Source organism: Hylaeus anthracinus, unplaced genomic scaffold, assembly GCF_026225885.1.
Source record: "Hylaeus anthracinus isolate JK02 unplaced genomic scaffold, UHH_iyHylAnth1.0_haploid 11981, whole genome shotgun sequence".
NCBI classification, from domain to species: Eukaryota; Metazoa; Arthropoda; class Insecta; order Hymenoptera; family Colletidae; genus Hylaeus; species Hylaeus anthracinus.
Window position 1 is genome coordinate 7,519,857 of NW_026534329.1, and position 25,863 is coordinate 7,545,719.

Below are 25,863 nucleotides of genomic sequence, written 5' to 3' on the forward strand. Positions count from 1 at the left end.
AGAATCTCGACAAACATTTCACATAACTCCTAACTAAAACAGTTGTTTTAACTGGCCCAACCCCGTCGTTGCAAATATTTAATTACGCAGAAACAAACTAAATGTTGCAGATAGATATTTAACATTCTAAAATCAAGTAGGACATTGATAATTATATGGTAGTGGAAATTAGACAGAGAAAAGCACAACAGTTTTGGATTAACGAACGAAATGAGAACAGTTAGAAACCAAATCGGTGATAAGTAACAAACGAAATGTTTACACATGAAAATTGATACCTTTTCCCTTGATGATCTGTCCATAACACTAGCCATTTTTAAATTATTTTACTTGTTTTTATTGACCCATGTTTCTGACCCCAGTCTCCCGTACAACATGTCTACGAAAAAGAAGCTTCCTTAATTAAAGAAACTTGAAGTTAATGAATATTTAAAATAGGTATTTCAACTTTGTGGTGATTCTGTACATATTAGTCTGAATCAACAAGTACATTTTCGCAATTTCAAACGAGCCTGCCAAATTGCGTGTCGATACTGATTCTTACATAAAGAATTTTTGTAACTTTAATATATGAGAGTACCATCTTTGAGCACATATTACAACTTTACATGTTTTTATACATATTAAAACTGCTGATCAAAAAAATGATTTTTCCTTTACAATTTCTTCTACTACATAATAAATGCAATATAACTAAATTCTTCTAATAATTAATTATTCTATATTAACTTCATTTAAATACCAACAAGATTCTGAAATAATCAGAAACTGTTTCAAATCCCCATGCTTTCTCGCTTAGAGATACATTTATGTGTCTCATGCCGAATGAATTTAAGTGTTTGAATTTTTTGACGGCCTCCACAAATATTTCATTTTGTCTTTATCCTTATGGGAGTTCGAAGAGTCACTGCTTGCTGTAAATATTCATAGAAGCCTGACGATGAGGGTGAAAGAATGGACAGGGGTATTGTCTTTCCGCGAGATTGGAGTTTTCTGAGTGCACTTCTCGTGATGGCGAGACGTTACTCGATAGCATAAGTCGCTCGTTCTACTAAAACGAATCAGCCGTTACCGTATGTAAATTCTAGGCGACCAGACGTGTCGACCGCGGCGACACTCTTGACCCCATATCTGCCGTTTCCGGAGGGATCTCGATGACCCCTGTGTTACGCGCGGTGCAGTCGATTCTGAAGATCGTTCGCTGGCTTCGTTAACCGGTGCTCGTTTAATTAATTTCTTTACCTTCGAAATGAAAACGACGAGTAGTCCGATCTTCAATGGGAGATATCAAACCCGAAAATAATTCTTGAGGGATAATTTAACACCGGGTTTACGAAGCACGGTCGTTTTAACCCATTCCGAATTTCAGAGGGAGAGTTAGAGAAATCGTTTATTATCGTTATTTATTGCCAACCATTTACGCTGGGTTTTATCCACGCGCAGAAGCAAGTACACATCCCAATTACTTTGGTAATACCATAAATGAGTAAAGACTGGACAAGTACAAGACAATCGGGACTCAAACATTGCAGTTAGCCAGTCGAGGTTCCTATTCTGTGTTTACATTTGGCTAGAGTCGAATGTAGAAAAGGACAGAGAGTGAAAAGAAAGAGGAAAGAGTTAAGGGGAAACCCTTCAGCGATGAGGATAGTCATCTTCCATTTATCCAGTCAATCCTATCTTGCACTTATCCAGTCTTTACTATAGATAGAAATATGTTACAAACATTCTTAGAAAGTGCACATAAAAAAGAAGCAATGCAGCAAAGATACTTCGAATTTGTCCTCAGGGTCTGTAGCTATGTTTGATCGTACATAGTTACAGTACGGGCTTAGCAATCCCGCGGTACTCGAGTTAAGGGGAGGGGGGAGCAGCGGGCCCCAATAAAATGTGTCGAACAGATGTGTGAAGGTATGTCAAAAATGTAAACGTGTTAAAAAAAAAAGAAATACATATGTGCAAGACTCGGTCACTTTGTTTATTATTAGTTCAAATAGAAACCTGTTAACGTATAAACTTTTTTGATGTTGAAAATAAAATGCCCTATCCGCTAGTGATCGACGTAGACCTTAAACGATATATGAGTAGAATTGTAAAAACAAAATGCAGCTTCTATCGCAAGAAAACGCGAAAAGTAAATCCATTAGTGTAAGTTTAAAATAAAATAGAAACTGATAAATTAAAGAAATCGTTACTAACCTTGTCAGCTTTTCATTATTTTTCACGAAGCTTCGGGCGAAGTCGAATTGCGGGGGTTGTATCTGAAAAACCCGAAAAAGTACATCTTTAAATTCAATTGCATTTTATTGAAGTAACGATGCAAAGAAATTATGTAATTTATTTTTTAAGAACAAACATTTAATTCGTATACGTATAGATAAATACACTGAATCCGTTGAATATTTTTATTACGTTAAGTAAAGTCGGGATGCTTATCGATTTTTACCAACCGTTTGCTCTTCGCGAAATTCGACGCTATAGATATTCGCTTACTGGGTAGATCCACCCCTGGTGGTGCGACGAATGAAAATAAAAGAGTCGGTAAATAGGACATCGGTGTATTTAATGGGTTAATAGGGTGACTTTCCTGCTTGGGCATTATCTGTTTCCACTCGATTAGGGATTCGACCGCAGTTCTCGTCTGCAAATTTGCTCGATTTCCGCACGGACGACGAACATTTTCGAGGACGAACATAGCCAATATTTATATTTAAGAAATTTTAAACACGCATACAATTTTCGTATATCTTAATTTTAATTTGAGAATTAATTTAATATTACAATCCATATAGAAATATCGTCAAAATTTTCAAACATTAATCTTGCCTTAATCTTTGTTTTTTTAAGTAACCTTTTTAAATCTCTTCCACCACTTTACTTGCAACAAAATTATTTTCATCGCATACTTTGCCTCTTCGAACCGAATAACTTTTATAAAAATATTTTTTTTTAATAACATAATTCCTTTATGAGGTATTCAACCATTTCCATTTAAATGAAACAACTAAATGTTCAACGAATGAAACAACTGAATGTAATGAAACCAAGAATGTTCAAGTTCGTCTTTGATTGTACGCAACGACGTTTTTGGCTATGCGGCAGAAGAATGGGTGTGCATACGATTACACGAATGAAGGGTTGGCGAAAGTACCCGTGAGCTAGGCGAATGACTGGAGATGACGGTATACGTAAGGCCAATTTAATTAAAATTGATGAAGCACGCAGTGACCAGCGGAAAGAACTTTGTTGAAGCGAGAACACGGCTCCTCGATTCGTTGAGTCGCGAGTAATTCGCGTTGACATTGCAGTTGACAGTCGGTTCAGGGGAAACGTTCGACGAGGAAATTGCTACAACGTGTATATTACGGAACGTGACGCTCTACGAAAAGAATTATTTCACAGAAATGATCTGAAATGTCCGAGACATTGTTGGCGAACAATCCGGTCGATGTCTTCGTAAGAAATTTTCATGAAATGTTCCTTCCAACATTATTTTATGTCCGAAAAAGAATGCTAAGAAAATTCTTTCGATGGTCAAATATTCTTACAAATGAAAATTACTAAAATTAATCTAACTATGAATTAAAAGGGGAAGTTACTTTTTAATCGTGAAAATCATACCAATATTCAAGCATTTTTTTGTAAAACAATTGACTTAATGGAAGATTACTAGCGTTTATCATACATCTATTGAGCAATACAAAAATAATTTTTATCTATTTTTTTTAAATAAAATGGCGACGTTGGAGCCATTATTATTACAAGTATTTCTTTACGTCAAATATTTTTAAATTAGTTATAATTTGGTAGTAATTAAACATAATTGTTAAATATTTATTATCAAGAGAAACTATAAAAATGAATGATTTTTCAATATCGTCCAATAATTCACTATATTCTTACTTCAATATTTTTCAATAACGAACTAAACATTTTTCCTTGTATGATATTTTGTAAAACATGTGACTAAGTCAAGTGGAACACAAAAAAGCTTAGAAATGTAGCGAGTGTCGCTTCTTTTTCCGTTAATATTGCAAAGAAAATGTAGATATACATATTGATTTATTATGGACGTGTATGAGAGCAGCAAGATTGTACTTTTATCAAAATTTCCAATTATACTTTTGATCTGGGTTAGGTCTGAACGTGACTATCTCGAAGCAACTACCTTAAGTCAATTGTTTTCCAACAAAAATTGTTGAATACAGCTATGAATATTTTTATACCGTCCAAGATGTCTTCTCTCTTGATTGAAACAAGAATCGCAAAGAAGCTTTGCTTATAAATCTCGGGCGCAGGAATCCTCCTCCAAGTAGGAATCCTCCTTTTAGAAGCTTTGGGAGTCACTGTTGAGGAACAACTACCAACGGTCATTGCGAAAACAAGATTGGAAAACCGGCACAACATCGGTGGAACTAATAAATCTTTGTACTTGCAAGCTACGGAGGTTCTCCGGAACTTTGGAGGGGATGGGAGTTGGAGAGATTGAACGAACGAAGGGAGTATAAGGAAGAAGCATTAGGTGTTTTAGGAATAAGAAGCAAAGGATGTTTGCAAGCTCTGGGGATGATACTGGATCAAATGAAGAAGTTAGAGATGCGGAGAAGTCAGGTCGAGACAAAATGGAAAACGGTAGGGTGGTGGTTGTGTAATTGGACATGCTCCAGCGATCAGACACTTGGCTAAATTTCTCATTAGTATTATGTAAATATAGCGCATATAATATACGCACTATAAATATCTGTGAGCTTTATTACACCTTCTTCGATCTAATTATTCCCGTATTGCATACTGTCTACAATCGGAAACACGTTAAAAATAAAGGCATTATTTGTGACGTCTTGTAAAGTATGTTACTGGTGATATTTTCTTACGCGAATATTTGCCTTTGTCGATCTAGTCATTTATGCTTTAGTTGAAGTTTGATTTAATTTATTGATGTATAAATAATCAAGAGATAATTTCCTACCCTTAACTGCAAAGGGTTAAGATAAACTAAAGTCCGTATGGTTGAAGTATCAATTGATTCCTGTATGTATGAATAATTAAGAAAATTTCTCTTTGAAAGATATAATAAACTTCATGCTCCAAGTGTATGCATGCATTCTTTACAAGTCGTTTAGCGAAACATTATCCTTCTTCTCTCAGGAACGACGATCTCGTCATCTTCAAAAGAATCTTAGGCGACACACGATCGAAATCTGACCGTTGCTAGGCACTAGTCCAATCTCTCCTCGGATAACCGGAAACTTTTCGACATTTCTTTTTTCTTAGACCAACGCGGATCAAGCAAAGTTTCTCGTTATTCCGTTGCGAAAGAGTGCAAGCGTGCGAAACAATTGTCAGAAACTGTCGCGCAGTCCTTTTTCGTCCAATGTGAAGAAGAATACGAAAAAGGATACGCGGGAGGGTGGACCCGTAATCCGATTAGCCAAAGTGTGTCTGATCGTTTAAGGTCGACCACCGTTTCATCGTCGCCATCGTCGGAATGCTTCTGTTTACTTTTGCTCTCGCTTTGCGTACCCGAATAGAGAGAGCCGCAGAAGTGTTCCTGAATCTATTAACCGTCATTTTAGCTTCAGTTTACTTAATACCTCTGCCTGCAGGAACCGCCAAGAAAGCAAAAACCTTCGTCAGTGAATGGGGCAATTGTGATTTCGGTTGGCACGATATCATCCCCGATTTTTGGCGATCGATGCGCAGACGATGATGAATTCGTTTTCACTCGTTTGATACACGTGTTACGAGCCGGAGGGGACGGCTGCGTAGCCGCAGCTTTCTATTGGAATATGGTTTTTTTTAATGGCTTGACCAGTGTTGTTAGGTAACACTGGGTGCCTTGAGGAAGTAGACGCGGAGACGAACCTACGTATGGCTAACGTAGGGAGCTCCAGGAGGTTGGTTGTCGAGGACGAACCCACGTATGGCTAACGTGGGGAGCCGCAGGAAATGTTAGTATTAGGCCTCGTAACAGTATTTTATGTACCTCGAGCGGCAAAGGTACACCTTAGTGGGTACTGGACTTGGTATTATAATTGATCAACACTAATTAAAAATGATATTATATATATATTCTGATATGCACCGGGACATACAATTGTTATAAGAGTAATTGTCACGGTGTACTAATGGTAAGCTAATGTTACAAATATGAACTGAGTTTAAAAATATAGTTTCGATTCCGCGAAGCTAGAATCTAATCCTTCTCGGTTTTCACGAACGCGAGCAAACGGGGGACGACTACAACGATCAAATAAATGCCTAACAGTAGACTACGTACTGTATGGTTAAAATTTGCTCGAAGGGGACTTGAACCCGATCTCACTAAGTTTCCTCGTGTAGAAATATCATAAGAGCGCGCACAGACGTGTACGGAACCCTTTCTAGACTTTGACTAGACCCGATATGCCTTCGTCGTCACCCTTTTTATACCTAAAAATCATAGGCCAAGGGGAGGCGGGGAAGTAAATTGCACGATTCCGAGATTTCCGAGGGACTACGCCCTAGCTTCGCATTGGTCTCGAATTCCTATGCCTACGCGAAGAATACCGGGTGCGCACATCCGACTCCAAATAAGGAAATGTAGAACGGGAACGTAACACACGCGTGACTGTCTTCTGGTGTAAGTAGATGTTGATTAGTGGGTTAATGTAACATTTATTAGTTTTTTATGTTGTTGATATTACTTATTGAAACACACCATTGATAGCAGTGGATGACACGTGAAAAACATTGTATGTACTTCACGGATGCGCGTTTTGAACGATACTGACTTTACTGTAGGGAACTATTTTGTTTCGTGGGGGTCTTTGAAGTGGTTGTTGGGGCAGAGTTACAAATTCCATGTCAGAAAACGAGCTATGTGAATCTGGTACCCGGCTTTCAAAATTAACGTTTTTTACGGAGAGTGATAGTATTTCGTTTGTAGTTGATTGTAGTAACAATAGTTTACTTTGTAGTTCCAGCATTTAATAAATAAAAAGAAATTCAAACAATTACCCACACCTGACATTGAGATATTTCAAATCTGTTTATTCCATGTGATTCAGAACCGTTTGTAGTTGATTGTAGTGATTTTCCTTTCGTTTCTAGTTGAATGGTTTAAAAGTTACAAGCAATTTTTTATACGCATTGGCTGACTTCACCAATTGCTTATAACATTTAAACTATTCAATTAGAAACGAAACAGAAATCACTACAATCAACTACAAACGATTTGAAAATTGACGAAGTTGCCCCTTAGGTTTATAAACAATTACTTGTAACTTTTAAACCATTCAACTACAAACGAAAGAAAAATCACTACAATTAACTACAAACGATTTTGAATCACGTGGAAAATAATATTTTAAAAATCTTGAAAATTGACGAAGTTGCCTCTTAGGTTTATAAACAATTACTTGTAACTTTTAAACCATTCAACTACAAACGAAAGGAAAATCACTACAATCAACTACAAACGATTCCGAATCGGGTCAAGCAGAGTCAGGTTCGGATCGTTGTTTCAATTTTCTTTTATTTATTAAATGATGGAACTATAAACGAAACTCTTGTTACTACAATCAACTACAAGCTAAATACTATCATTTCCTGTAAAAAAAAGCCAATTTTTTAAAAGTGGGGTGCCAGGTTCACATAGCTCAGAAAATGGGCCATGCGTTTTCCGTCTCTTTACATACTGCGTGAAACAGTATCCACGTTTGCCACATGTCAACAGTAGAAATAATTAAGATGGAGGAATCAGGAAGAATCAGCCGGCGATACGCCAAGTTCCATATTGTTTCTTCATCTTCCGTAGAAAGATTTAAGAAAATCTTGATGTAACATTTAATCTAACTCGAATTTTTGCCCACCATATTGTTGCCCTTTTTACCACTTTGCTTCTTTGTGTTTACGTCTTCTCTGCCCTTTCGGTCTCGTGTGTCGCCGTGGATTCTTTCGGAGAGCGTTGGGAGTATAATTTCCAAGAAGGGTGTTTCGCTAAAGGTGTTCGTTAATCGATAAATTGCTAGCGTTTCCGCGACCCGTAAAGAATTTAATCTGATCGAAGAGTGTTCGAACTGTCGGCAGGGGTCGTCGAACGCTGGTTCATCGTGGAGCGAGAACAAGCGTGGGAGACAGCGACAGAATCACGACAATGAGAAATAATTCTCCAGAAAAGTGATAAATTATTCCCGATTACGAACGATCTTCAAGCCAGCAGATGCATTCTTTTCAACGATCGCTTCTTATGTATTTCCTCGCTATGACGATTGTTATTTCATTCCTATCGAAATCCGATGGTAATCTCTTGCAAGTATAATAGAAGCTCGCGAAAGAATGGATTTGGAATTTCTTTCCCGAGGCTCCTCGTTTATCATCCGCACAAATGCATAACGCGGAAAATCGGGAGCTTGTGCTGTGCTCGTTTGACCATTATCTCCTCTGATAAACTCTTTTACTTCTCGTTGAGGTACAAAGAGTTCCCGACAATACCTTAGGAATTATTAAAATTGTAATGCACATCTTTTCTTCTTCATGTAACATCTTGAAAGATGCAGAACGTACCTTTTGGTTATAAAAGCAATACATTCAACATTTAACCAGACGGTTGGATGACTCGTTTAAAAATTAAAGCTATTTCTTTATAATTCAAAATTATTAGACAGTAGCACCTATTATAAAACGAAAATAAAAATTCTGTTTAGGAGAAATCGTGTACTAATTATTACTATGTAGTTTAAGGCACTCTGGTTGATTTATGACAATTTGAAATATAACAAACATTTTTACTTGAAAAAATTTGAGAATATACTTTAAATATTTATTATTATATAGACATAGTTTGGATTGATATATATTCATAGTTCTTCTTTAAACAAAATTCCCGAATATCATCTAGTTTTTAAGGCATAACATTAGGGTGGCCTCATAAGTGTTTACAAGCTTCTGAAGTGTTCTATTTCATAACCAAATACATACATTCCTTATTATTCCTTAGGAATGTCCACAAACTCGAGCAAATACACTTAATTTTGTTAAAATAATAAGAATAAAATTCGCCGTATAATTTGAAAAGAATGTATGAGAAGAAATTCTACGCGTCACGGAAGGCTAGTGTAATCGAGGATCAATGATCAATGATCTCTGATGTCTGATATCTGATCTGATCTTTACCGTATGAATTGATTCGTGACGGAATCGTGCATGCAATAGTTGATTTGAGAAATCAGAGGTTGCCTAAAAACGAGTATCCCTAGATCCCTAGGTGGGGGTGTCTGGGAATTGTGAGCTAGAGAGAAAATTTTCATGCCGCGAAACGGCGCAAAATGGACCGCGAGACGGCAGAAATCGATACGGAAACGAGCATCGAGCGATCGGGTCGCTTGCGGCCGGGAGGAGACGCACGTGTCGCGTTCCCAGCGGTTCTCAATCCACTCGCAATCTTGCATACCAAAAATTGATAAAATTGCTATCCAAACACAAAGTTGAAAGTATCGAATAAAAGATAAATAATTGTTTACTTATCTTCTGTTTTTTAGATAAGGTACACAATTTTACTCTATTATACAAATCTATAAGAATAAATGAAAGATGAGCTTGTTAAGTTTGTTGATACAACTGTCAAAGAAACGAGGTTCGGCAACAATTAATTTCTTTTAAACTCGTACTTTAACACGTTCGTTGTGGTAGTAGAAGTCAATATTAAATTGAAGTTGATAAAAGTCAATTATTCTCTGTACTGAATTTGTGTATGTGAAGGTAAAATGTGCATTCTCATGCCTGGCGGTGTTCAGCAAAAACAGACCTGTAGATTTTCAGTCGTGCTTTGAAGGTAATGTTTACATCCGACAATAGGAAATATTAGTACATAGACTTTTTCCCACGTATTTGTACTTGAGACGTAGATATTGCTCTGGTACGTCCGGAAGGTTGAACGAAGCCTGGGTCGTATACCACGAAAGTGTGCTACACGGTATCTAGGTACAGAATGTCCAGCGAGGTATTCAACAAACTTTTTTCACGTGTTCAACAAATTATTCCAGGCAAAATAATTCGTACACGCTATCGGACTATTTCGTTTCGTTATCGAAACAAACATTGTTTACGTTCCCAGTCATACATGTATACCCTTCTACGATTTTGTTTTACTAATGTCTAACGTGAACCAACCCAACCATCATTTTTGTGATTAACATACAATTTTACACTCTTGAAAATTAAAAGGGATGAATTAATAATCGGATGTACTAAAGTGGACGTTCAAACTAACAAGGTTGAGAAACACTGTTCCAGTGGCACAATATGTTAATTGGAATGTAAAAAAAGTCTACATGTGCAAGTGTACGGTGAATATCAGCGGCACCGGCAGGATGTATCTCCAAAGACGGAAGTATGGACAATTTTGCGATAAAATAATCATCACCCTTTCCGCATCTGAAAGAACTTCTACCGATAGTGTCTCTCGATGGTAGTTTCATTGTGACTATGCTCGATATTTTTATTTAGTATTTTCAATAAACGAGAAGAGCCTATTAAGCTAGAACTGCAACGGAGTTTCCAGTATCCGAACGACGCTTATCCGAATACCGTGATATTCGAACGTTTTATTATCTGAACAGCGTTTCGTAGCGATATTTATATTTACAGACAGTACTTTCTTGTATTCGGTTGTACAAATCCTAATCCATAACAATTCAGTGTAAAAATAACAATGGCAATTAAACGAACGCGTATAGTTTAACACTTTCACGCCGGCGTGTACCACCGATGGGTCGCGCTAGGCTCCTTCATCGCGTTCGCGTATCTATCATAGTATTACCAACCAGTACAGAACGATTTCCCCTGGCGCAACTTAAAACATCCCTAAACTGTACTTAAAAACTCCTAAATTTTATTTAGAATCTTCTGAAATATTTTATTTATTTATTTATTACAATTTCTCACAAATAAAAATATTTTATTTAAAATTTAGTTGAAAATAACAGAAGTAGGAATCTCTGGAATCTCAATAAACCGATACCGTTACTCAAATAATCTCGAAATCAGTCGGAGTTCTGCTTCGGACAAAATACACCAATTTTATACGCGAATGGGTTAAGAATTTATGGAATTAAGATATTTCATTCGTAAAAATTACGAATAAATCATACTTACATGCGTCCCATTGGCAAGAAATAGTCCTATGACATCTTGAGTTAATAGTTTACGAGGTATGATTAATCAAAACTTGCCATTCTCGTAGAATTTTACATATTTTCGTATTTTGATTAATCATATATCTCGTAAACTAGATTGTGAATTAATCCAAAATTTCAATGAGGAACGGCTACCTTAACGAACAAAAAGGTGTGTGCGTCTGTGTGTAGTTAGGGGCGCCGTCATCGAAAACCTACTAAAAAAATTCTTCTAAAAAATTTGTCTCCCAAAAGTCCCTCTAAAAAAATTCCAACTCATGCATTTTCACCCTAAATCTAGGGTCAAAACCCCCAAGTTGGCAACCGTGATCTATCAGATGCCGTGTACCATCGCGCCGCCCCATGGCGAGAAATACAAACAGCCGGCGTGAATGTGTTAAACTATTATATATGTTAAACTATGGAAGCATGAATACGAAATAATTGAAACGAATGCTCGAATCTGATGAAACTGCAGTTAGCCAGTATACACGGTGTCGGTAAATTTACAACTACAAATATTACAACAAAGAATACTACAACGCAGTAATATGACACTAACAATATAATGGAATGTTTCAAGTTTGATAAAAACGACAGAGACACCATGCACATGAACTTTACATGAGCTGAAATAGCAAATGAAAATAATGGCGGAAGTGTATAATGTAAAGTGTGTAACGCCATTTCTATCGAAACAAATGAAGTTTAACGTAACAAAAACGAATTGTTCCATCATCCGGAAATTCCCTTGTCCTTTTGTTTCTTTATTAGTACGGAAATGGGAGGCACCATTATGTTTCTTTATTATCCCTATCTCTCAAAGAGATTTGTCTCGTTTCATTCTTATCGATTATCTTAAATAAATAATAATTAACGAACGGACATAGGACTATGAGATGTATGTATGTGATATTTTTTATTCGGAACGAGCCGGTGAACGAAGCTTGACGAATACTCGGATGCTACGTGTCCCACATCGCAGCGCAGTTGGCCCGGCACGAATTATTCGTCCTCATGACAAATCCGTGAGGCGAGTTGGTGCTCGGTGCTGCCAAAAGGGTTCTTCATCCCTGACCCAGACGGTTCGAGTGCGGCGCGCGCTTTTGACCGCGGTGGCTTCCGCTTTTCGATTCATCGCGGACTCGATGAATACGGGATGCGTACGCGCGAGCACGGGGCAATCTCGATGCTAAGGTCAATGTTATTGGGACGGTCGGATGGCGGCAAGGGCGAAGCCTGCATAGGATGGGAGAGAAAATAAAGAGAGCGACTTGGCCAGAAAGGGAGATACCTAGAGCGAGATAGAGTGACTCGTGGACAGAATAGAAAGAGCTGTTGCCATGACGACCGGAGATGAGAGGGGTTGGTTGAGGGGAGGCTGGGCCATAGAGAAAGAGAGACGGACATGTTAACATGTCACGGGGAGAGACTAAGAGGAGCAGTCCACAGAGAAAAGGGGAGATCTCTCTCCTGGGAAAACTATTACTCTCCTATCTCGCTTCAGCTCTATTCCCTCCCTTGGACCACGGTCTCACTCCTTCCACCGACTCGTTTTCGTCCTTCGTCACTCATCGGGGCTGAGGGTTTGAAGCCGGAGTGATGTTAATTGCACCGCTACCGCCAGCAGGCAATATGTATTCGTGTACAGAGCGATGTGCCGTGAGAGCGTAGTTGGCTCGTAAACAGCCGACCCGTTTCGAGCCAGCCCGTCGCTCTCGAAAGGGCGGAAAAGTAACGCTGCTACCGAGGCCTCTGATAAAACTGGGCTAGCCGAGACTTTCCTCGCGGAACACGGCTGTTATTTGCTCGCGAGACCGAGTCGCTGTCACATTTGTCGCGTTCCACGGATTTCGTGTCTCGTGTCTCGCGTTTCGCATCGCAGGAGAGTTTCTTTGCCGCGCAATGTTGTCACACTCGCCCCATTCGCGCGATAACGTTGCTTTTGAATGGGAACGCGATGAGACACGTTTCGTTTGCGACGCGACAAAGACGTACCGGCGGGGATGCTGTGATTATTGATCGCGATCGACTGGTCAATCTCCGCAACATACCGAGTAGATGTTGTATTAACACTTTACGGTTGGATGGATCTTACATGTCCCATGATTTTCAGGCTCTTGAGTAAGTAATTGTAAAATAACGCTGAACGATCGATTAGGAATTTATATTAGTAAAGTTCTGGTAGCACTAAAATCAGTTCAAAAAATTTCCTGATTTTCCCTGACCAAGTTACAAAATTTCTTTGACTTTTGGAACATGAGAAAAAGTATGAAGTGTGAGCGAGATGCCATCAACGGCGGTAATTTTTGTAGCAATTTATGCCGGACTAATGATGTTTATAATATTTTCGCAATTCCTGCAGTAGTTATCCCGAAATCAAAATCCATTTTTATCAAATATTATCGTGCGCCGACCAGAGACCGTTTTTACGGCGAAATACAATGTTTTTCGTGCCGTTGCTTACGACGCGCTACTCAAGCTCATTTAAGCTACTCAATTTAAAAAAATCAGCTATTGAATTTAAAAAAAATTACTTCATTCTTTCAAGTGTTTTTCTTTTAAAAACGGTCATATTTTAAAATAAGTTGTTTATTTAAAGATCTAACCGTGTAAATTGAATCAATATTGGGATATTCGAAATTTCTGGGAACAAATTCGGATACTTCGTGACGTCATTACCCGGATATCCGGATATTCCACTATTCGAATACACCGAGCCCTAATAACAATTTAAAAACAGTAAAAGCACGTGCGTCTTTTTTCACAGCTCTTCGATCGTATTCCTTGAATAAGTTAATACTTCTTGTACAAACGAAATTGGAAATTTTAAAAAGGTTTTCAACAATGTTAGAGAAAAATATCCATGGAAACGTGCCTGTTGTTAACGGGCCAAAGTAGAATATCTCCTTGTATATCGCACCGTTCCGTGGCACGAAAGAGATGTTTCCAAAAAGAATGGATCAATTGGTAAGCCGAAAAGTAGGCTACGGTTCCGACAGCCAGGATAAATTGTTAATTTCACGTGAATGTTTTAATTAACACGCTTGGTAGATGCGAGTGCTATTAATGACGCGAGAAAATAACATTGAAACGAGCCTTCGGACAGAACTGGGCCGCTAACTTTACGACATTAATATTACGGTGCCCTGCAGGGTGGAACAGCGTGGAAAAAGTAATGGGTTCGGGGATACGACAGGGGTGCCGAGCGAGCTTTAATAGAGGCTTAATTGTAAAATTAAGTAAATCAGACAAACCTATCTTCTTACGAAAACTCTGGTTAATACAGCACCGTAGTATCTCCATAATTTGTGGCAAAACCGAAAAGGGAACGTTGAACAATTAGTACCGCCGAGTAAGCTTAGGTTAAAAACAAAATTCTCGTCAAAATAATCGTCAGTTATCGTAATTATTCTACTAAATTAATCTTTAAGTACCACGCCAGATTCCAATGGATACTAAGGTCCTTATTTCAGTTTATTGCATGGTTATACCACTGTATATCACTTTGCTTGAAAAACTATAGAATGAAAACTATATTTAAATTTTGAATTTCTGTTGTGATGTTACATCAACTTTGCTATATTTCACAGGAAAGTAGTACTTTTCTAATAATACTTTTGGATTATTTGAATACGATTACTTACTTTTATTCGATACTTTCATAATTACTTGAAAAATTCACATCTAATTGGTTTATTTATTAAAATTATAAGTAATAAATATGATTTCTTTCAAATTTCTTTGTTCACATCTTACTAAGGCCTTACGTACATCTAACCTACATTTTTGGAGGGATTATTATACAATGTTAAGCACTTAAAATTTAAAGGAGGCGAATTTGATAAAGAAACGGATTTGATAAAGTAGCAGTTTAAATTGTAAGCTCCGCGGTACTTAATAAATTCCTTAACTCGTTCGGTTGAACGATACTGATATATTTTTTATAAAATAAACGCTACACGCACATTTATAATTCGTAATCGTAATCCGTCTGTAACTGTAATCGCTATCGTTCTTTTCCTCTTGTCTTAGCCAGAGAGCGATACTATATACGCGTACTGATCACGCTCGCAGCGCGAAAGTTCGAGTAATTGTCTTAAAAAATCAAAAAGATTCAAATTACTCTACGGTTCGATCAGACATGTGATTCCTATAACTGTGCCAATGGTTCAACTCGAAATAATATTACTCGAAACACGTTATTTTCTATGGTAACTACCGTGCTTCTAATCGTCAAATCACCGGTAAAAATAATTAGAAAAATTAACCAGGTCGCTGTGTTCCAAGCGACGCGTCCGCGGATTGTCCTGAAATCTCGAACAGGTTTCACAGCGCGGTGAAATGAGCAACGAAGTTTACTCGTAAACGTGGTGGAACAACAACGTGGTGGAACAACAACGTCGTGGCTGCGGCGTGCAAAACAATCAAGACGATCCGTTGTTTCCGGGGGTTAGTTTAACAGTAACGAAACCACTAATAAGCGCGTAAACACGACCGCGTGAACGATCACGACGAGCGGAGCGACCGCGAAAGCTTTTAATTCGGCGCAACTAATTCTCAATCACACGACTATCGATGAACATGTTGGGTGGCCTCCCCTTAATTAGAATTAATCGAATCTCATGTTTCATCCAAATTGATTAGTAAATATACCTAAATACAGAAGAACCTCGAGTATCTGAATTAATCGGAGGACATGGATGTTCAGATAAGGGAATTTTCGATTAATAGAATATTTATTGTACATTTGTACTTAATGTTGATCTTCGTATAAAGCAAAATGTAAATACTGATAATAAAAATCACAAATACTGGAATTAAATACATAGCCTTTTTGGCACAAGGTGTAATACTAATGTAGTTGAAGTTTCACCATTCTCAAATTTGTTAATTATTCTTTAGTTTGTTCTTATTTGTCAGTACCACGCGTTTTTGTCTGAGCGACATTACGGTGCGTTGTGATCAGTTCCGAATTTTTTTCGTTCCGCCCTTAAAAGTGTGCCTTTTGATGAGAAAAAAATTCGATTAAAATTGGAAATCGATTGAACAAAGGGAAAAAATAAATTTATTCTTGCTAATTTATTTATTTTAATAAACAGTGTAACTTTCTCCTCGGATGTTTTTCGATATACTTATAAACAACAGAGATGTTTATATAGTTATACGCAAATGCACCAGCTATCAGTTAAACTTGCAAGATGATATAAATTGTCTTAAAAGCATAATTCTATTAAGAGAACACGTTTCATGTGTAAACATTTTTATAATAGTGATATTAGAATATATTTTTTATAAGTTAAACAACACGTTGACAGTTAAATTTTGTTATCACAATTTATATCCTCTTGCAAATTTTACTCATACCTGATGAATTTGCGTATAACTATATAAATATCTCAGTTGCTTATAAGTATATCGAAAAACGTCCGAGGAGGAAGTGACACCGTTTATTAAAATAAATAACTTAGCAAAAATAAATTTTTTATTCGACATCATATTTTCAAAATTTCAAGATCGTTAGCATTTTTCGGAAGAAAATTGTAATCATTTTTAAAAAAATTTTCAAAATTCTAGCCAAACGTTCTGCCACAATCGTGGCACAAACTTGAAACGTGTCGATACTTATGACCCAATATTTTTCACATACGAGACACTTACAAATAGTTCAATGGCCTACAGAAGTCACGTGCATTCCTTGCCGCTGAAACTTTCGTAACTTCCGCTCGCTGGTCGAAACTTGGCGACCTTAAAAGAACGCGCTTGGGGTCCGAGGAATCGTATGGGTCCCGATACAGGACGAGACAATTGCGCCTAATCTTTTCATTCGTTCCTAAATGAACCGTGCCGGTGTGAAAGCCTCGGCCGCGTGTGGTTGACAGAGAAGACTAGACGTTCGCGCGACACTGGGGTACTTGACGATTTTATTCGCTGTCTCGTTAGTTGCTCAATCTGGTCCACCGTGCCCCGGCAATCAAATTTGAATCGTAAGGAGATCTCGCGTAAAGTAAACGACCCAATCGTCGACGCACTTTGCGCCAATCAAAACTTTACACTTGTGCCCTGGATTAGGACTCATCGCGGCTCGCATGATATTTTCGATTCGGTACGAGTCGATAATTTGAAATTTCGATAGTCTGCGTTAGCATACAGAACACATATGACAACATATACGATAATTGAAACGATATGCGAGGAAGCTGAGAAACGTTTAATCCTTCGCAATTTATTTTTCGTGACGCTTTACCAACTCCTTCGAAGAACCTCTAAAAGGAAGCAGTAAGGGTTCTGTCGAGCCTGAAACTCGCAGCCCGCAGCTAAAGGTTTATCTAAGAATATACATCAATATACATCATCATTTTGTTACGTTAAATTATCAACCTTCTGAGTTCTCAATCTGGTATCATATCGATTACAGTATAATATAGATTATAATGAATCTAAGCATGACCTAAGTCTCAACCTGATGCCTATTATAATTTCTCTACATACAATCAGTGTAAGAAGTATTCGTACATCAACCAATTTAAAAGAAAATTAATCAGAAAAGAAATAAGAGATTAACATTAAAAATTCTACTCTAAAAATATGTAGGAACGTTGGTTAATTAATTCTTCCCCTAAAATTTATTAATAAAATAAACATATGATGTTTTAATTTGAATTGGTTCCTGCACGAATTCTTATTACACTGACTGTATATTCAGACCTGTCGATCTTTCTTAATATATGTATCGTAGGCTCATTTCTGTTATTTTCATTTTCTTCATTTTCACCAGTATTTTCTTGTCTATATTTTTCGTTTATAGTTAAATAAAATCGTTCTTCCAAACTTTCATAAATAAATAAAATAAAGATTAAAAGTATCGATTGAGCGTTTATATGATCCCATATTCCACTAATATTCGATCTCTTCCATTATTAATTGAAAATTTTGAGGATATCTTATCGACGGTTCATCTAACGTCACGAATAATAGATTTTAATTTCCGCAAAATCTACTCTAAAAATATCAAGGAATATCGTCTAAGTATTTTTTCTCCTAAAATTTATTAATAAAATAAATACACGAAGTTTTATTTTGAATTCGTGAATACTTATTACACAGACTGTTATTATTCAAATTCGCGTATATAATATTTAATTCAGTTACATTCATTAACCCTCGAATAACACGAGATACGCGAACAATATTCTGTTTACACAGAGAAAAGGAAATTCAGAACGGAGAAGAATCATTTAAAATGAGACGTGACGAATACTTAGGTCAGTCTCGAAAAAAGGTGTGTGCTTTGGCTCGAACGGAATTCAATAAAATACTCCATCGAACGACACCGTCATCGCAGCGCCGTAATTTGAAAGAGCGTTTAACTGAAAAACCAAGGACGAACACATTCTCGCAGCATCGGTGTATCAGTGCATTAAAACGTGTTCTCTTTTGTCACCTGGTTAAAGCAGAGCGCTGCCCACGCGAGAAGACGCCACGATTCCCTCGAGAATATTAATGCATCCGTTTCATCTCACGCATTACGTGTCCTCGGCTGGCAGCGTTAAACACAGTCTGGAATTTTTACCTCTGAAAAGAAGACGCGGTGTATCTCTCGCGAAGCTACATAATTTTGTACAAGATTGGACCGTGAGCTTTTCGCGAAACCCTTGGCGAATCGAGCACTTGATGGTTTAATCCGTACAAGGGAGACACCAGCCTAAAGCCTGAACAGATTTCGATAAGATTCGACAAGGAGACGAATCGAGACAGAATTGCATCCCGAGGAAGGACATAAGCTATATTTTATTTTGATAAAAATAAGGTTTCAGTTCGAAATCTAAAAAGTTATAAATTAAGCGGGAAGAAAAGTGTTGCTTGGGTACTTTATCGGCGTACGTTGCCCAAATATACACTCCGGGACAAAAAGATAGCACACTTTAAAATTAACATAATTTTTATTTATTTAACATTACAACCAAGGTTTTGTTTTTATACATTCTTGCAAAATACCTCTATAAACATACACAAATAAAATTGGATCGAATTTCGCCATTCTATACAATTTTATTAAAAAGAAAAGAACTTTTAAGGAAATATAGTGGGACGAAATGATAGCACGTTTAACTTAAGATTGTGTATAACAATAAATCAACGAATGATATTTAATGCTTAATATCTTATGCCTTCTCCTTTACATTTAATAACAGCGATCATTCTCTTTGGCAAAGATTTATAGAGGTATTTAATAGTTTTTTGCTTTAATTGCTCCCATTCATCTTGAATACACTTTTTTAATTCGGCAATATTTCCAAATTGTCTGCCATTTCCATATACAGCTCAGGCAAGATTTCCCCAACAATTTTCAATAATATTAAGGTCGGGTGACATTGCTGGCCAATCCAAAACGCGAATTTTTTCTCGAGAAAAGTATTCTTTTACTACTTTTCCAGTGTGTACTGCGGCATTATCCTGCTGAAAAATAAACTTCTCTCCAGCAATTCTGGTAGCGTACGTGTTTATTTGTTCCTTAATCATTTCTAAGTACATTTTGCTATTTATTTTTCCTGTTATAAATTTGATTTCCATTTTACCATAGTACCCGATACCGCAGCAAATCATCACGCCACCACCTCCCATTTGCCGACGACTCAAAAACTGTTTCTCTTTTCGCATATCGTGAAAATAGTAACTCAGACCATCAGGTCCATGTAAGTTAAACCTCTCTTCATCAGTAAATATTATTCTTCGCCATTTCTTTCGCATACGAATATTCTTTTCCGCAAAATGTAATCGATTCATCTTATGTTGCACAGTTAACCAAGGCTTTTTCTTCAATTTCCTTTGTGTTATGTATTTGCAATTTTGTAAAACACGTCTCACATTCTTTACATTAGTGTCTACACCAACATTTTGAGCTATTCGCCTTGCAGTCATCTTAGAATTTGATGCTGCTCTTAGTATTGCACGTCGTTCCCGGGCATTTAGACTTCGCGGACCCATTTTTGCACAATATTTCGCCTTTTTTGAACAAATATACAATACGAAATAACATCACAGACTTTATTAACTATGTTTCGGGGTCAATGTTCGCAATCTGCGAACTTCAGTGTAACTGGAAAGCGTAGATTTACTACACGTGCTATCATTTTGTCCCGCTTGCGAACAATAATATTTACGTTTTTTGTGTTAGAATCCTGTAGAAGTATATGTTGTGGACGATATATCGTAAATTATATACACAGATATGCTCTGAGTTATCAGTAAAAGAAAATATGTATCTTAATCAGCTTTTAACACAAAATATGGGAGAATATAAGGTGTGCTATCTTTTTGTCCCGGAGTGTACATACTATAGATAATTTCAGCAAAATCTACTCTAAAAATATCTAGGAATATCGTCTAATTATTTCTTCTCCTAAAATTTATTAATAAAATAAATACACGAAGTTTTATTTTGAATTCCTGAATACTTATTACACAGACTGTAATTACTCAAATTCGCGTATATAATTTTCAATTCAGTTACATTCACTAACCCTCGAATAACACGAGATACGTGAACAATATTCTTCTTTACACAAAGAAAAGGAAAATGCAGAACGGAGAAGAATCATTTAAAATGAGACGTGGATGCATTCTCGCCAGGCTGCAACTGACCGACGTAGATCTCTTCTTTGTTTTTCTTTGTTCGGCGTAGCTGACGCGGATGGAGCGAGTCATTTAGAATGAGAATAGAGTATCCCACGCGGGTGAAACCGCGGGGACAGCTACTAAGTAATAAAATTGAGTACAAAAGTGTCAATGGCACCATTCGGCATTCTTACCTGCTGAATTCACAACAACAACAATTGTTTCCAAACAATAGACTCTGCGAGACCCGAGCACGCGATTTTCCGCGTTCACCCTTGACCTTATCACGAGAGATCTACATTAGAGCCAGGTTCAAGATCTGAGACGTGTTCTTGCTGGCATTCTCGTCGAGTAAACGTAAAAGAAACAAAGAGGGGAGGAGGGTGAGCAGCTGCCCGTTTCGTTCCGTTTCTTTTGTAGATTACTCGCGTCGTATCGGACACATAGGAAATAAGATGTCGAGCGACAGTCGTGTGACGTAGCTGGGGCCTTTTCTCACCCCCCGGTCGAGACCCCTTTTTCTTCCAGTTTTCTACCTTCCACGTGGTCGGGAACCCCTCGTCCCGTTCGTTCGTGAGCAAACCCCCGCGTTGGTATGTATTTACGTGGCACCATCGTGCGAACGCGTACATCGGCGTGTCTCTGTCTTTACTTTCCCACGGAGTCCCTTAACCCTTCAACCTATAACAACGTGCGGGGCTCGTGGTACAGAATTTGAGTCGAATGATGCAGGTAATTTTAAATTTTGCGCCGCCCTCGAAAAGGTCGCATTGTATTTAATATGCTGTATTCAATAATTTAATAAAGTTCATCACAGAGCGGGTGAGTAATAATGAAGTTTAAATAGAAATTATTTCGTACTTTTCACTGCATTTTCTCATACATTTAAGCAATTATATTTAGAGCTCGTGGATATTCGGATGAATTAACTAGAAATTGTTTCGTACTTTTTAGCGCGGTTTCAATGTTTTTCGAAGTTGGTTATATTTTTTCTTTTTTCAAAAATTAATTTATATCACACTTTTTATTTGAATTTGTCGCTGAAAACAGACAAGAACAGTTCGTTCTAAATGTTCATCTTTTGAAATTTGTCGCTGAAAGCAGACAAGAACAGTTCGTTTTTGGAATTTATAAATCATGCATTTGTTTCGAAGTTACGATCGTTCGACATCAGCGACTGTCCGTGGATACCGAAGTAAGATAAATAGTAGTTATTACGATTGCATTATATCATTATTAGGCGTTGCACGGGGAGTCCTTAGCGCAGGGGAACGGTTGGACGACCAAAAGAAAGGGAAGCTAGCGATTTCGAGAAAGAAACGAAAACGAGCACCGGAGAATTCGTGAACGAGAAAGAGATGCAGTAAAAACGAGGATGAGAGAACGAAGTCGGCCTCAACATGGCCGTCGAACGATAACGGCCCGCTGATAAGGGCCTCCACTCTTCGACGCTTTAATATCTCTCCCGCGCCTGCCTTTTTAATTGTCTCTCCAGCGATAATGGGCGGCCTCCGCGGCTCGGGCTTTCGACGGATAAATGTGAAAAGAGGAACAGGAAGATGAAGTACGAGACGAAGAGAGGTAGAGGAGCAAGAGAGAGACCGAGGGCGCAAGGAAAAGAAATCCTTCCGGGACGCGATGCACCGGTGGTTCGCGAAATATGCGAGGGGAAATGAAATTCGCATATGCATTTGATAACTACTGGGACACGGAGAGTTTTCCTTCTTCCGACTGGCTTTTCTATTCCTCGGCCAGAAGAGTTTCCGAGTTACTTAGGAGAATTTCAGTCGACCGGGAAAGATGATTATCGGAGAATTTTAGCTCAACGGCTGTGTCAATCTCCTGGAAGGAATAATCGTCGAGCGGAGAACAGTTTTGCCGATCTACATGCATTTTATCCTAGACCCAGTAAAGCTAAGTCAAGTTGCCCCCGTGATATCTTTTGTGACAGAATCGGAAGTAACTCAATTGTATTTGTTCATAATCGATGGCTCTTTTTGTTATGCTTATCGTCAAAAGAATAGTGAAAAAGTATAAAAGTAATCCACGCAAGAAGTGGCGCACACAATAGATACGTGCAAGGGAGTAGCATCCCTTCCTTGCTACGAGCATTCGTTTCTTAACCCATTCAACATTCACTTACTTCGCACTCCGTGCAGACCAGTGTTTCTCAATTTTTTTTATATAAACGCACACATTGTTAGATCCGCTTCTTAATTCACCCCTTTGAAATTTTTAAAAGTTTAGAATTGCGTGATGGTCCCTAAAATAATGCTGATTACGTTTAAGTTAGGCAGAACAAAAATGAAATGATATTTATTATGTCTAATTTTAACTTAGCATACAATAACAAGCTGCATGAAACCATTTTAAATGAAATTCAATCAATTAATCATTTCAAAGAATGAAATTCTTAAACTTCAATGAAGTTATAAAAATAAATAATACATAAATGTTTGATTACGTAATTTTCAATAGTGTGGAAAGAAAATTTAATCACAGTAGAAATGTTCAAGAATATTGGTCTGCTAATCAACGTGTTAAGATGTCAATCGCCTACGTTGAGAAACAATGGTGTAAACGGACCGCGTCTTTATTCAATGTGACAACCAGTTTTGTAGTCCAGGTAAAATGGGTTAAGTATTGAAATCCTTTATATGTAAATAATAATCCGAATACTAGGATATTTATTTACATATAAATATAATTGATAATTATAATAAATACCTGTGATGAAAAACTTCTTTGGAAAGTAGTTGTGAATTTGTCTATGATAAGTTTGCGTGACTTACCTGAAACATAAAAGAAACACGGAATTAACGACAAGAGAACAAGAATTTTATCATCGATTAAATATAAAGTATAGTTATTTCACTTATCGTTCTTCAACTACTTGCAAGTAAATTTGTGAAAAATAAATTATATGTACTTCATTACTTTATCTTTATTTTCTTTCTTGTTAATACCGTTATAATGTATCCACCAAGACTGTAGTCTATTTTATAGACTATCATATGTATCGAAAATAACTTAAAACCGAGTCGAAACGTTTATAGATTATAGTGTATAATTTATGCGCGTTACCAATAATACTTCAGAAAAAGAATGATTCGAGAATCGTGATAAATTTCTGACAAGAGTTTATTCTTGGAACTATAGATAATGATTATATAGATAAATATTATATATGGCTTCTTACATTACTTATTATACAATTTAGACAATTATATTATTTCCTTTTTAAAATCATTTATACAGTATTTTATTAATTGTTCTGGATGAGGCTCCAATAATAATTTAAAACAATATTAAATATGTATGTATACGTTTCTTTTTTAAACAATAGGTATTTCTGGTTCTACTTGAATTACCAACAGATTTGGAACTCCTTTTAATTAACGTTCAAGCATTTCCCATGTCTTGATCTCCAAAGATTTTTGCAATGGGTCAGAAATGACCCAGGTGCGTTACGATCAATTATCAAATTTCCGCCATCGTAGTGTCTCGATATCGCGCGAAAATTGAAAACTAGCTTGAAATATGTTCGATGAAAAAAACCAACCGTTACATCATTGCAACGGGTCGTTATCAGTGATTTACGATAAGCTGAGCATAGATAGCCGTCGACGCTGTTTACCGATACCACATATGTTCGAAAACATTCGATATCTGTCGCGACGTTCTTTTGAATAGAGACCTTGCCCTTGCATTACGGAAACACACAGAGATCAATGTTTTTCAAGCACAGACGACCATTACGCTGATGCGATTGTAACACAAAATTATTTTATTAATTCATTTATGCGCTTTAATAAAGATTCTATATTCAATACAGAATCACGCGATATGGGCTATAATATAAAAGAGTGTCTTAATAAATCATAATATCACAAGCATTAATTAGTATCGTTATAGTTATTTCAATCCATCACCAACGCTATGTATCAGATAGAGTTAACGGTAAAGGAGTCTATTAGATTATGGGATTTGTAAAAGAACAAATTCACATTAAATACGTTATACGAAATATTCTGTATTTTAAAGAACACGAAAGGATGTCGTTGCTCTTCTAGATTCGAACTGAGACCGACAGCTCTTTCAAAAGCGCATAGGAAAACCGGCTTGGGTCTGCCGCATGTTTTTCACACTGCCCTCTTAAACATAAATACTGTCAGAGGCCGAACTACGAAAGGCATCAGAAAAGAAACTTTCACTTTTGAAAAAAGCAGTGTCTCTCAACTCTAGATTTATTTTTGTTACGTTTATTATTAAATAAACCAACAGGGTCTTTGGAGTATCGATAACAAGAGCCCTCCATTGACAGAGTCTCAGACAGATGTTCCTTTTACTCCATACGATATCGCAGCACAGGGTTAGAAAAGAGCCTCGGTAATCGACGTTCGCACGACAATTACCCAACTCGTAATTCTCGTACCATGAACAGCGTCTGTAAACGTTTATACGATTGCCAAGCATCGCCATCTCCGGACGATAAATGTTCGTCGGACGTCGCGAGTTTCGAAATTATGCCGATTTCAACGGCCAGTTCGAAACGCGCGACCCGCCGAATAATTGAAATCACAAATCGCCGCGGGACGGTCGCGAGAGCAGCACGTTCTAATAAATTTCGAAAACAATTTCGTTGCGAACAGAGAGCCCCCAGAGGAGGAAGCCGCGTCGGAGGGACAGCGAGCCGGAGAATGGGGGAACAATCTCGTCCCGAAATTTCCATAAAGGCGAAAACGAAGGAAATCCGTGGCTGCAGTCACTGTTAATTTTTCATCAGACCTGCACTTAACTGCAGCTTAATTTCGTGTCTCGCGAGGATGATCGTGCCCCGTCGCGACGAGTTTAACGTAAAAGGACAACGAAAGGGGTCGGATAGAAGGAACGTTCGTCTCCGGGGGCTTAAAAGGTGTCGAGGCGACTTTTCGCCAAAGACCTGGGGCTTTTCGAACCATTACTTTTTATTGGATCGTCCAGATCGAACCTTCCCCTTCTAGTCTCTCGCCTTCCGACGACGACATCCTTCGATCGTATCCCGCTCTCGCGACAAAAGCATTTCGTTCTGTCGCGGCTCGCCCCGCTC

At 37.6% G+C, this 25,863-nt stretch overlaps 1 protein-coding gene across 1 annotated transcript in view; it reads right to left on the bottom strand.

The window, feature by feature from the left end:
* Positions 1–833: 833 nt before the first annotated feature.
* LOC128885583 (uncharacterized) overlaps positions 834–25,863 on the bottom strand; it is a 128,899-nt gene continuing 103,869 nt past the window's right edge. The window contains exons 4-6 of the mRNA XM_054139681.1: positions 23,502–23,566; positions 2,200–2,261; positions 834–2,112 (exon numbers count right to left, since the gene is read on the bottom strand). Of these exons, the coding sequence (XP_053995656.1) occupies positions 2,070–2,112; positions 2,200–2,261; positions 23,502–23,566 (170 nt within the window). The 3' untranslated portion in view covers positions 834–2,069. The remainder of the gene's footprint in view (positions 2,113–2,199; positions 2,262–23,501; positions 23,567–25,863) is intronic.